This window comes from Triticum urartu, chromosome 2 (genome assembly GCF_003073215.2).
Source record: "Triticum urartu cultivar G1812 chromosome 2, Tu2.1, whole genome shotgun sequence".
NCBI classification, from domain to species: Eukaryota; Viridiplantae; Streptophyta; class Magnoliopsida; order Poales; family Poaceae; genus Triticum; species Triticum urartu.
Genome location: NC_053023.1, coordinates 702521792 through 702536473, shown reverse-complemented (window position 1 = coordinate 702536473; position 14682 = coordinate 702521792). Strand labels below are relative to the sequence as shown.

Here is a 14682-nt window from a genome sequence, read left to right as displayed (position 1 = left end):
ATCAAGGCAGCATGTGTTCTTGTGTAGTTCATCACCTCTATGGAATCCTTTCTCTAACGCTGCTGTTGATATCACGACATCGGTATAAGCACGAATCATGATTAATCAGTAGTATGATATTGTTGTGAATGGATAGAATTCACATTGCCATTGTTATTGCCTGAGAACACTGTATGTGGACGATCATTTTGACCTAAGCCAAATGAGTTAAATAAAGAGTTAGCCTGTAGATGCAAGTTGCTGAATCTTTTAGCCTACACTTCGTGCTCATATCTGATACTACCTCTATAAATATACATACTCCCTCCTTCCATCTATATAGGGTCTAATGTGTTTTTTGAGGCTAACTTTGACCAAATGTTAAAGTAATAATATATGACATGCAACTTACACAAAGCACATCATCAAATTCGTATGTGAAAGGAGCTTTCAATGATATAATTTTCACATTATGCATGTCATGTAGTATTAATTTTATCAATAGTCAAAGGTAGTCTTGAAAAACGCATTAGGCCCTATATAGATGGAAGGGGGGAGTAAGACGTTTTAGGTTACTAAATTAGTGCCTAAAACGTCTTACACTTCTTTACAAAAGGGGGTAGTATTTACCAAGCAAGAATCATTTCCCAGATGTATTTTTCTTCTGCATGTGCTTATTTCTAACAGTCTATACATGCTCTATTATTCAGGGAGAAGATTGCACCCGGAGGATGTATTATATCTAAGTGCCTACAGACAATTAGTTGAGGACTCAGGAAAAAATACTTTAATTTCCCTACCTTCTATTATTTCTTTCTTTAGGATGGTTTCCAATCTCAATATTTATGCATATGCAGCTGAGTTTAATCATGCATTTCATAATTGATAGCTAAACCAGAAAGGTTAACTATTGATCGTGAATTTTAGGAAGGTTTGCATGTTTGCATCTTGTTGGTGTTTTTGCATTACATATGCCACCTCCAGATAGATATGCTATTAAGTAATACCGTGTCAAACATAAATGGATGTGATTCATATTTCAGATTATCACAACAAAGACCAGGAAAGAAATGCGAACCAACCTGTGGTTGAGATGGTTAGGTGGACAGTGGTATCCCCAACCCACCAGGGTTCAAATCCTGGTGCTCGCATTATTCCTGGATTTATTTCAGGATTTCCGACGATGCGCTTTCAGTGGGAGGAGACGTTCCCCTCGACGACGAGGCGCCTACGGTGGGATAGGGTGTGCGTGTGTGCGTTCATAGGGATGAGTGTATTCGCGTGTATATGAGCGCTTGTGTCTGTACTGATGCTTAAAAAAAAGACCAGGAAAGAAATAGAGAACACAGATTTTAATGGTTGCTATTTAACCAACGGTCTTGCAGTAATTAATTGTTGAATGCTTGCCTGTCCTTTTGTAGAAGCAGTCGTTACTTCACTACATTTTGTGTACCCAGATATTAGCAAACAAACACAAGTAGCATCAGAAATCTAAAGCCGTATTACACATATTATTAATGTCACTTAATAGTTACTAAAGGATGAATTCTGCGACACTCCGGACGGGTCAGTCGGTGCGGTTAAGCCTTCTCATGCATAAAGCTGACCTAACCATCAGAATGTCACCAAGCCTGTCCACTGCTGAAAACCATGACCATCGCCAGCTTCTCTTGAAATAAAGCACAACCAAGGAGGTCCAGAAACCAATCAGGTAGCACAACACTGAAAAAACTGAATAGTGCCAGATTGGCAAATTTACTATCATCTTCATGTTCTTCAGGCTGAGGAATCGACGGTGCATCAAAGCAACTCTTCAGCAGTGGTGGTCCGCAGAGATATGGATTGCCTGCATAGCTGCTCTCATCAAATGTGATGAATTGGCCGTTTCTACCCAATGTAGGACCGGACAAGTTATTGTACGCCACAGTGAATACCTCCAGAGAATGTAGTTCTACCAACTCTTGCGGTATTTGACCTGTCAAGTTGTTGTGCGACAGATCCAAGCTCTCGAGATTACTTAAATGTGACAAGGAAGCTGGTATTGGTCCATGAAAGCAGTTGTTGGAAAAATTCAGTGCCCGTAACCATTTCATGTCACCTATACTTTTAGGAATGTATCCTTCCAACTGGTTTGAAGAGAAGTCAAGTCCAGACATGTAACTGAGGATGCTTCCCTTGTATTTGTCTTGCCTGCTCTTAGTCATGAATTCTTCTTGGTCTGGTCCTATGAAAAATGCAGGCACGGGGGAACTACCTACTACGCCCCCAAAATCATCAAAGCCATAGGTATCATTCATGTAGACTGAAGTATCTGAGTCATTGTATAGGAAGCTATACAAATCGCCATCTACCCCCATATTGCTCAGGCATGAAGGTACCTGTCCAGAGAGCTTATTATGAGACAAATCTAGTAGACGCAAATACTTTAAGTGACATATATCATTTGGAATCAGTCCTTCAAACATATTTCCTTTGAGCAACAATACTTTTAGCTTTGGAAAGGACTTGTGCATCAAGTCTGGAAGGATTCCACTGAATTGGTTCTGCCGTAGATCCATTGTGTATGTATCAGTTCCAGAGGACAACAGGAAAGGAAACGTTCCATTTAGTCGATTTTCACTCAGGTGAAGATACTGCAAACTGGGCAAGCATTGCACTGGACCGGAAAGGTTGTTTTTTGACATATCGAGGAACACAAGCTTTTTAAGGTGGCATAATTCCAGTGGAATCGATCCACCCAATGAATTGCCTCTTAGATTCAAGATGGCAATATTTTCGAGTGCATCTATGCAAGTAGGGAGAGAGCCAGTCAACTTGTTACTGCTGACATCAAGCAAAGTAAGGTTCTGACCAAGACATATATTATCAGGGATTTCCCCGGTGATTTGGTTATCGTTGAGTAGTAGATGATAGGTGGAAGTGGAAGCTAATAGTATGCCTTGAGGGAATGAACCAAAGAAATTGTTGTCAGACAGGAACAAAGAACGGATATTGGACTTGCTTCCATTGAAGGCGGACGCTATGTTATCCAAGAAATTGTTGCTAGACAAGTCTAAAAATGTTAGTCTATCCATATGGTGAAGCACAGAAGGAAAGATGCCCTGGAAGGAATTCCTCGACAGGTTTACAAAGTACAGATTTGGGAATGTGATGTTGATGCCCGTAGGTAATTTGCTTAGTCTATTATGAGATGCATCCAGCCAGATCAGAGCGTCATGTACTTTGGATGGAAGGAGAAGAATTCCACTAAAGGAGTTGCCTTGCAGATTTAAAGATTGCAGGTTCACATTTTTCTCTATCAACCATGAAGGGAAGCAACCACTTAGGTTATTATTAGACATATCAACAGCTTCTAGTGCATGTTGGTGCAATAAGAAACTTAATATAACGGCAGAATTGCCACTAAGGTTACAGTTTTGCAGTACCATAACCTGGAGCTGAGCTGACAGGCTCATTGTTGGAGTCACAGTTTCGACTTGAAAATGGTTACCACTGCTTGAAAGATCCAGATGTACCAATTGGCTACTGTTTGACAAGGAACCCAGGAAGAGAACTCCTTCAAGATTGTTATTGGCGAGGGAAAGTTTTACCAATGAAGTCAAATGGGCCAAGCTAAGAGAGGGAAACTTTATTGTAAATAGATTATTTGACAGATCAAGAATTCTGAGAGAAGTAAGATTCCCTATGCACGATGGAAGCTCCCCAGATAAGGTATTATCTGACAAATCCAGGATTCTGAGAGAAGTAAGATTCCCTATGCACGATGGAAGCTCCCCAGATAAGGTATTGTCTGACAAATCCAGGATTCTGATAGAAGTAAGATTCCCTATGCACGATGGAAGCTCTCCAAACAACGTACTGTTATCAAGATGTAATTCTTCAAGATTTTCCATGTTGCAAATACCTGTAAGTGAAGTAGTGAACATGCTTTAATTATATTTTTACAATTGTTGAAAGAAAAGAAAATAGTACTCCCTTCGTTCATAAATATAAGATGTTCTAACTTTTTTCTGAATCAAATGTATATAGACACGTTTTAGTGTGTTTGTTTGCTCATTTCAGTCAGTATGTAGTACATGTTGAAATATCCAAAACATTTTATATTTTTATACGGAGGGAGTAGACATGTTCATACAAGTAGGAGTTGTTAAAAAAGTAGTAAGTGGAGTTCTAACTTCAAGAATCGTTTTTTATTTAGAAACAGAAGAATCTATATGTAGCCCAAAATCATGCTTGTGCTTTAGCTCACCACGAGACCACCCCGGTACTGTATACAATTAGTAGTATGAAAAATAATTAGTCACCTGTCGGTAAGGTGCCGTTGAATGCATTATCGCTTAGATCAAGAGTATCCAGCTTCATTGTACTCAAATCTGTACAAGAAAAGCAAGTTAAAGCATGTAAAATGTTGCTCTCCAAGATGCTGTTGACACACACACACACAAAAAAAGACAAGTAGGGTTGGAAAGAAGTCTTCAGGAATCAAGAGTGGAGAACTACGAAGCTCACGTTGGATCGCCACGGGGGAGGTCAAGTCATTTGAACTGATGGACAGGCGCCGCAGTGATGAAACTGCAACCAAGGATTGGATGCTATCGGCACTTAAGATATTTCCAGATAGATCAAGGCTTCTTAATTTTCGTAATTTTGACCACACATCGAAACCTGCAAAAGGAGTAACAATTCGGTTTAGCGAACGATGAATAGGCATAATCTGAAGTGCTGAAGCAACAGAAGAGATGGCAAGACAAAATAGTCGGCGGTAGAACTAAAGAAACTATAGGATAGCCATGGCAACATAGTTGGTCCGCGAAAGAAATTGACAATATAATTTGGATGTAACTTGCCAAAAGAAAAAACTGGTATCTCAAAGGAGCTTGAGAAAAAGATAGAGACTAGTTATAAATACTACAGCTAGATGCATCTGAATAGAGAATACCTGCACCAGCTATGCAACCCTTTATATTTAGAACCAGGGACAGGGTCTGCAGCTCTTGGAACGGGAGGAACATAGTAGCGTTGAGGAGCCACGGAGAAGGAACATATGCATTAAGATCGAGGTCCGTCACACGGGCGGAGCGGGAGTTGCAGCTCACCCCCAGCCACTGGCAGCAATGCCCGTCACTCGAGTCCCAGTCCCACCAGTACTCCCAGTCGATGTGCGGCAGCGTGGAGAGCTGGCTCTGGATGTCCAGAAGCGCTTTCTTGTCGGCCTCCACACACCCCTCACACAGGGGCATCAAAAGCTCGCCGGAGATGCTCAGGAGGCAGAGTAGAGCCACTGCCAGCTGCATCGGTGGTGTGCGGCGCAACATGATTGATTGAGGTTCAGCAGACAAGTTTTGGAGACGATGGATGGTAGTGGAGTGACGAGCACATAATATATACACATACAGATTCTCAGTCAACAGCTTGCTCACTCCAGTCAAGTCCAGTTGAGAGTTACATGCATATATACATGCGTGACAGCAGGGGCAAAAGCGTTGACACTTAGTCAAGGATCAGAAAATCTCACAGCAACAGCTGACTCACTCCAGTGCGCTAGTCGCCATCTGTGGCAACGACTACGCTGTATATATGCGACCTTTCCAAAAAACTTTGGTGCATACCACGTCCTTTCTCGATCTGTTTTAACTGTGCCGATTAGCACATCCAGCGGTTGAGTGACGGTAGGGGCAAGAAGGTTGACACTTAGTCAAAGGATCTGAAAACCTCACAGCAACTGGTTACTCGCTCCACTGCGCTCGTCGCCATATGTGCAACGACTACGCGAACGTATATATGTGACATTTTCAAAAAGGGTTGGTGCATAAGGGCAACTAAAGGCACGACCCCAAATGGTCTGGCCGCGTTAGTTTGGAGGTAAACAGACACAAAACACCGCCCAACACGTGGGAGCAAACGGACAAACATCTGTTTTTCGTCCGCTATCGACCCATTCCTGGCCTAACTTTGGGCCGTTTGCGTCGAAATGGACAAGCGTGGACAGGCGCGACGCGTGCCCGTGTCCTTCCCTAGCCCGCCCGTCGGGGACACAGGGGCCCCTTATTCTCCCCCAGCCGCCCCAAAACCCCCCGAACCCTACCCCGCCATCGTCGCCACCGCCATTTTCTCGGCCACCTCCCTGTCCAGCCCAGCGCCTCCCTCCTCCCGCGCCCGCCCCCTACCCCCCAGGCCTTTGTCTCAGCCGCGTCGTTGTCCAGCCGGGCCGCCGGATTTGAGCATATCTGGCCACCTGATTTATGTGCATCCGACAGCATCCGGCCGCCGGTGGCTATGCCTAGCCATGAATTGGCCAGGCACCGGATCACACAGCCCTGGCAATACCTCTGCACCGCATGCAGGCATTGACTCCGCCTCTAGCCGCTCGGATCTACCCCGCCGGAACGGCACCGACAAAAATACGCCCAGCCGTCGTCTGGGCTCTGCGCTGGCCCAACGGCTAGTTGGCTCACCGTTGCTGCTCATAAAATGCGACGACTGCTCGCGGCAAGTCGTTCGTCACGTTTCTACCACGCCGATACATCCAGGATGGGTGTTCATCAAGTATAAAAAAGATAAGGTATATGTCGGTTGTGCTTCTGGATTCAGCGTAATTTCAATAGCTAATTTGTGTGTAGGATGAATGCAAATTTTGGTATTGGGAAGAAGAATACAGCGATCTATTGATTGGGCGAAATTTGATAGATGCTTGTGCACTCCTTGCTAGAATAGAGGCTAGAGATGAGATTAGATGCGAAGCAACGTCTACTTTAGAATCGAAGAAAAAAGAATTATACAGGATCGAGAATCCACATATCAACAATGAAAGCATCGAGAAGATATTAATCCAACTTGTGAAAGCAGTTATGGAAGTTGGATTTCTATTAAAATGGCTACTTGTGGTTCTTGTTAACTTTGGTCTTGCTATTCTAGTTGAGAATTGGTGAATGTACTATCACATTTCAAAATGCCATTGATGAAATAAAAAATGTGTGCATACAAGCACCTCGCGGACCAGATGCGGCCGAGCGTTAGGCGCACGGCCAACGCATCACAAAAAGCGAGCGGACGTCGTTCCGTTGCTATCCCCAAACGGACGAAATCCGAACAAAATGGGCGTCCATTTGGGATCGTGCGTTGGAGATGCCCTGCATCCGTCCAAACCGAGCGGTCTGAATGCGTTTGGTCGTCCAACGCCGGTCCGCGGACCGGTCCGGACGTCCGGTTTCCAGCAAACCGTAAACAAACTATGGGGCCTTTATGGTCTGGTCCATCCAAAACCCCGCCCCTATCCTGCGTGTTCATTCTTCCCTCTTTCACTGCATCTACTTCGTCCCTCACTGACGTCGCCGCTAACCATCCCGGCCGCCCACCAAACCCTCCGGGACCTCCGCAACCTCCACCGCTATACCGGGTTGCCATGCCACTTGTCCTTCGCTGTTGGTCCACCCCTCTCGTTCATACGCTGCGCAGGTACCATACCATCCGCCCCAACGGGTGTCACCACGCCCGACAAGTGTTTGGTGAAATGCCCGTGCTAAACTTTTGGTTCCTTTCTTTGAAGCAATGGATTCAGACATGGAGTACATATACGAGCACTATGTTGATTCGTCCGGCAACTCATTCGACGAGGAGGATTATGCCGATGAAGCAACAATGATGCAGGCAGTCCTTGGAGACGCGGAGAGTGCAAAAGAGCATGTCCTCAATTTCAAGGGATCAATCAAGGGTCATCGAGTACTGAATCGCAACAGGGCACGAGGCATTTGATGCTGATGGACGAGTACTTTGCCCCCAATGCCATATTTCACGGCAATTTTCACCGACGCTTTTGGATGCGACAAATTGTCTTTGATCGCCTTTACAATGAAGTCTAGTCCTATGATGACTACTTCATCCTAAAAAAGGATGACGTAGGAAGGATTGGATTCTCTGATTACCAGAAGCGCACGGCTGCATTGCGGATGCTTGCATATGACACAGTCGCAGATTCGTGGGACAAGTACAACTGAATGTCTGAGAGCACATAGGGAGGCGGTCGCGAACAGGAACGCCACAGCTGCACCTTTGCTATGACCATAAAGCCGGCCCGTCCACATCCATCGCCGACCTCACCTCCACCAGCGACGGCAAAGGAGTGGACTCCGACGAGGAGTAGGGCATGGGAGGCGACGACGCCTCTTGTCGTGTCTCATGTGAGCCTTTCCATGTCCCATGTCCTACTCTTCCTCTCGATAACCACACCTTCACTTCCTGGGGCCCAACAAGGACTTGGAGCACGGGTGCCCGCAAGATTTAGATTAGGTTAGGGTCTGACTGCTTTTGTTTAATGAAATATGCCAAAAATGTAATGATTTAGTCTGGGTTTAATGAAAATCATCATGCTTGCATTGACCAGTTTGTTTATATCCAGTTTGATATGTATGCGGACACAGTTAGATGGCCGGCTCCCGTATCACCGTCTGCGGGCACATACACGAACAAATACAGGGTAGAGATGAAGAGGCAGGAGGACCGGTGCCCTCCCCGATAGGGCGCTCCAGCTCGTGCTCTCCCACCTCCCATCTGACAAGGCCGTGCCCACCAGCGCGTTGTCCTGCCGGTAGTGCGGCATCTACGCGACCGTCCCGGTCATCGCCCTCGCCGACCCCAAGAAAGGCAAGCGGGAATGATGTTCGGACAAGCAGGTCTGCTTCAGCCAGATGGTGACCGTCACGATCCTCGACAAGCCCCCCGGGACGCCCATCTGCACCTTCCGCCTCGACGCCTTGTACCCACCTTCCGGCCTGCTAGACCAGTGGGTCGTCTCCACTGTGACCTCCGGCGTTGAGAAGATCGACATCAAGCTCAGGTACTAGCACGAGCCCGGACGCATGATCGTCGGAGAAGGCCTCGGGGAACTTCGACGTCCACCAGTGGAATATAAACGTCAAGGCGCGGCACCATCTCTTCGGTGCATCACGCTCCGCCACATGAGGCTCGCGAACTGGACGCTCAACCTGCCCCAGGGCGTGGTCGTCTCTGCAGACGCTCTACATCGTCAAAATCATGGACCCAAAAGGGATGCTACAGCTGCTGCTCTCAAGCTGCCCAGCCTTGCCGACTTGACACTGCAGGAGCTCCCAAGCGTCAGCGAGATCTTGGTGGAGAGCGCTCACCTGCGGTCTGTGGAGGTTCGCCATGATCTGCTGCCACCATGCCAGCCTCGTCAAGCTGCACAGCTCACGTTTGCGGTCTCTGCACTACAAAGGCGGCATTCCCCATGAGTCGCCCTTCGATGTTGCAAACTAAAAAGGAGTCATGGCGCTGACGATTGAAATCTGTGAAGACCTCTCCAAAAGGAAATCGACTGAGGTTGCTCCGGTCACAGGACTCATCAACCAGTGCACCGAGCTGGCGTATCTCCACCTTTCCTTGCAACCATCAATGGCTTACCACAGCAGCTTGCTTGCAGATGCTGTTCGGGGGCTACCTCTTAGGCAGTTGGGCCTCAAAGGCTGCCTGCGCGAGGGCCATGCCGTCCGGTCTGTCACCGTCTTGCTTCGTGAAACCAAGAACCTGGAAGTATTGTCGCCGTTTCCTCTGGGACAGCCTCAAAAGAAGGAAGTGTACTGCTGTATGTCCCATGGCGAATCGCGTACCGAGACTGAAGATGACAGTGGCGATGAGGTCGACTGTAGTAGCCATGTGACCGATAGTTTGTGGCAGTTGTACATCAGATGCTTGGGCCATAAACTTAGCAGAATCAACATTGTAAATTATAAAGGACGGCAACTCGAAAGAATACTTGCAAATTTTCTGCTTAACAGTGGTAAGACTTTGGAGGAATTCTCGGTTACCTCACCGGTTGAAAGTTCCCAATTAAAGCATCAGATGGCATGGCTGCTAAGATCCTGGTGATACACCCGCCATACCAGAGGAACAGTAAATTGAAGGCAGCAAAAGTTGTCATTGCACTTGTAAAAACTAAATTAAATGGAGAAATTAGTGTTATTTGCTTTAGTTACACGCTTGAATATGTCTACGTTAAATTTAGTTTCCTTTTTTTAGTAACATGGGAATCCAACTAATTGGCGCTGTAGTTGAACGTATACGACCTGATAAGCACACAGCAATACAGCATGGTCCTAACTCCTTAGTTGTAGAAGGCAGAAAATTCTAACACAACACGCTGATAGATTGCATCGGAAAAGGTTATCAACATTTTTATTTCCCAAGCAACAGTAGTTCGACATGAGTTGCAATGGTCATAACAAAAAGTGTATGTATTATTAGGCCGACAACACATTACCTACAGCTTATTAAGAAGTTCCATGCAAAAACAACAGAACAACATCAAGATTAAAAGTTGCTTGAAAAGTTCCACTATATTGAGATGCAATACCGTTAATTAATGCTATATGAGAAACCCAAGCTACTCAATTATTAGGAATGTGAACAGGATCTGATGAATACAGCATGCAAAATTAGCTGACATATTGAGTTATTACTACTGATATCAGGATAAATCCCCAGCAATGCAGTGCTGAGTTATTACTACTGATATCAGGATAAATCCCCCAGCAATGCAGTGCTCTCACATACACCATGTAGGAAGGTGTAGGAGGGCATGAATACTCGGTATCCCATGTCAAGACTGAAAAGTGGTTTCAGGCATAGAAAGGAATGCTCATGAAAATAGGCCAGCACAATAAAATAGTAGATAATTATCCCAGAACGATAGATAAGTACCATAATTTCGAAGCAGATTGAAGCTGGTCATATTTGTAGAATTTATTGCTATGGAGAGTTAGATCTCGAAGTAAAGATGAACCATGACCCTGCAAACCAAAAGGAACCGAGTTAGAGTGGATAAGGTAATTGTATGACAGAACAGCACAAGATTCACACTGCAAATCAACAATCACTCATCATCCAAGCCAAATTAAATGGATTACAAATCATTAGCTTTTTCCTTAAATACGTAAGAGCAAGCCTGTAGCATATGGAAAACTGGTGTTGTATCAGGTCTGAATTTGGGCGCCAAATGGTCAGAAATACACTAGAATATAAAGATATTTATGAATTCTTTCTTTAGAATCAGGCACATAACAGAATTAACCATTTTGGTTTCTTTGTCCCTAAGCCACATGAATGCAATGCGACCCATTATGTTTAGAAAAAATTGAGAACAGTGATAAAAGAAGCGGCAAACCCCTCAATGGCCCCTGCAGTCTGAAGGCTGCAGCATTCTCACTTGGAAAACAGGGCTGGCAGAAACAAACGTGCCGTGGGGACTAAGCATTCATTTAAAAATGGTTTGGAAAACTAACATTCTTAAAAGTTCAGTATTAAATGTGTCGTTAATAAGGTGGCAGGTCAAATGATGAGGTACCTTTATTTGAGTGATGAAGCTAGCCCGGCAATAGGTCAAATGCAAGCAGACTTGGTACAGAATGATCAAACCCAGTCGAATTTCCAAAGTCCCGGTTCGCGGTGATGGCAGTGGCGGGTTCAGATGGAACTGCCATAAGGCTTGGTAGCGCAGGATCACGATTTTCTGGAAGTTGTAAAACTAGTAAGAGAAAGGAGAAACGGGCACTGAACCATTTGGTCGAACATGTAGCAGGCACCCGCCGGCCCAGAGACGGATAAGCAGAGGCAGGTCGCGTCACGTCGGCGCGTAGGCGCAGCCGCAGAAGGAAGGCGGAGGGGGCGTGGAGGGGATCTCAACGAAGCGGTGGCGATGCTCACGGCGGAGAACCGCGCTCGGAAGCGGGAGGGCGGACGCCGCGACACGGTCGAGAGGCCGGAGGGCTTGGGCGCGGAGGAGGAGCTCGCCGTCAGGCCGGAGGGGTAGGCCGGCCCGGTGCCACGGCCCGAGGAGACCACCGATGGGATGGCGGAAGCAGGGTGCGCTTGGAGTGCCTGTAATGGCGGAACCAGATGAGACGGTTGGAGACTTGGAGCTGGAACCCCCGCAGTTGCGTCGCCTGTTTTTTCTTTTTAAAGTTATAAACAGTGTCAGCACTACAGAGTCTGGAAAATGGCCAACTCAGATTTCAGAATTGCCATTCGCGCAAGCCGTGGGAAAAAAACGAAATTAGAACTCCAAAACGTTTTTAAAACTACTCCCTCCGTTTTAAATTACTCGTCGCAGAAATGGGTGTATCTAGAACTAAAATACATCTAGATACATCCATACCTGCGACAAGTAATTCGGAACGGAGGAAGTAGCATTTTTAAAGCAATGATTTTGTTATTTTTCCACAACTTCCACATATGCCATTTCGTGTTGAAATTCGCAACCATACAAAACATTTGTCAAAGTTTACCATAAAAAATATTCAGAACTTTTTTAATATGAAATTGGTCATGTGAAAAAACTGAATTCGGCCTACGTCTCAGTAGTCGCTGACGTCAGCGACATCGGCCTAGGCTGTTTGCTCCCCGCACAGGGCTGGCGGCTGGTGCTGCTTCGTTGTCTCCACGTCTTGGGCTGGGCTTGCCCCATATGACTTGTTTTCTTTTTACCAATTTAATTCCCTTCTCTATTCTGCTACAGGTACAAATACACGGCTAACTTGCTGGCCCTTGGGAGAAATACTTCAGCCTATTCAACAAGTGGAAAATGAAGAGATGAAAAACAATGGAGAAAACACTATAGAAATAATTTAAAATGAAAATATAATAGTTACGTGTGGGTAACTAGCCCAGCGCACACCCTAGCTACGGGTTTCAATTTTTCTGGTTTAGTTGGAAAAATGAATTAGACTCAAAAAAAGGTGGCACATGAATATTTTTTAGTTTTTTCCCTTTCATTTCTTTTGTTTCTCTATTTTCTTACTGAATTGTTTTTTATGTTTCTTTTTTCTTCTGCCTTTACTTTTATTTTCTTCTATCTTGTTTCTTCTTTCTTTCTTTCTTTCAAGAAATATCTATATTTATTGGATAATACAAGACAATTTTTTAAATAGGTTGGACACGAAGTTGAATATTTATTTAACAAAATCTCATACGAAGCAACCGAAGGCGAGTCTTGTAGTTGCATGTCTAGTGGCAAACATGCAACTTCCGCTGCCCCTCCCCGATAAAATACAACAGAGTTGCAGTTGCGTTGAAGACATATAATTGCAGTTGGGGGCGACACTTACAGTTACATGCTTAGTAGAAGACATGCAACTGCCCCCTCACCTGACAAAACACCAATAAGTTGTTAATCGCATTGAAGAAATGCAGTTTGCAGTCGGAGGGCGACACTTGCAGTTGCGTGCCTAGTGCCTGACATGCAACTTCCTTCCCCTCGACAAAACACTGGTAAGTTGTAGTCGTGTTGAAGACATGCAATTGCAGTCAGGGTGACACTTGCAATCATGTTGAAGACATGCAGTTGCATACAGTGGTGACACTTGCAGTTACATGCATAGTAGAAGACATGCAACTACCCCCTCCTCCTATAAACCACCACTAAGTTGCAACCATGTTGAAGACATGCAGTTGCAGTCGTGTGCAACACTTGCAGCTGCGTGCCTAGTGCCTGACATGCAACTTCCTTACCGTCGACAAAACACCGGTAAGTTGCAATCGCATTGAAGACATGCAGTTACATTCAGGGCGACACTTGCGGTTGTGTGCCTAGTGGCAGACATGAAATTTCTCCCTCCCCGGACAAAAACGCCATAGAAATGCAGTCACGTTGATGACACGTAGTTCCAGTTGGGGCGACACTTGTAGTTGCGTGCCTAGTGGTAGTAATGCAAATGCCTCCTTTCCCCGACTGACAAACACCACATAGTTGCAGTCAAGGACGACACATGCAGTTGCATGCCTGGTGACAAACATGCAACTACCCCTCATACACAGAAAAATAGAGTTGCAATCGAGGGTGACACTTGCAATTGCATGCCTGGTGGCAGGCATGCAGTTGACCTCCTGACACAAAATTGCACAGAGTTATAGTCAGGCACGACACTTGCAGTTGTGTGCCTAATGGCGGACATGCAATTGCCCTCCCCCCCCAAAGTTGTTTAATAAAAAATGGTACAAAAAAGTTTTAAGAAAAAGAAAAACTTGAAAATACAAAATGCAAAAATAAAAATCATCATCACAAGAAACATAATAAAAAACATTACACACTTACAAAAATAAAATAAAATATAATGATCATACAAAATGGTTGCTCCTGATAGTTCTCAACCGATTCTCCTCCCTCTTCAGACGGTTTGTTTCCCCCTCTGAAAAATTGCAGCCTAAAAAACAAAAAGGGAAATCCCAAAACTAGACAAGAAAAAATAACCGCTAAAGGTCAGCCCATAGCGCATACCCGGCCGACACGAGAGAAACAAAAAACAAGGAAGAAAACAGGTCGGTCGCGCACCTAAAACATTTCAATTTAATACAAAGACAAGCATAGGAAAATCTAACGGTCAAAGAGTTGATTGGGACTTGGCTAAAACTTAGTTTAGCAATCCAGTATAAACCCAAAAATGGAAAATAAAATAAAAAATAAAAAGGTAATAATAATAATAATTTACAGGTGTTGTAAGCTAAATGCTTCATACTGCTCCTAATACCGACACAAGGCACTTCAGTCTATATATATGTCCGTTCTCGCTTGTAGGAAAGAATAAGAAAATAGAAGCTGACCTGGACAGAATAAAGCCCAACAAACAAAGTAAAAAATTGTATTTTCCAACCCACCGTCCAAAGCCTGCCCTGACACACACAAAAAACAGGACAAAA

The 14682-nt window shown here is 44.9% G+C and overlaps 1 protein-coding gene across 1 annotated transcript; it reads right to left on the bottom strand.

Moving 5' to 3' along the window:
• Positions 1-1457: 1457 nt before the first annotated feature.
• On the bottom strand, positions 1458-11926 carry LOC125539897 (receptor-like protein 14). Its single transcript, XM_048703433.1, has 5 exons — positions 11336-11926; positions 4919-10781; positions 4489-4644; positions 4284-4352; positions 1458-3883 (listed from the first exon to the last, which is right to left on the bottom strand). The coding sequence occupies exons 2-5, from the start codon at positions 5292-5294 to the stop codon at positions 1602-1604; spliced, it is 2883 nt and encodes a 960-aa protein (XP_048559390.1). The 5' UTR covers positions 5295-10781; positions 11336-11926; the 3' UTR covers positions 1458-1601.
• Between the last annotated feature and the right edge of the window lie 2756 nt (positions 11927-14682).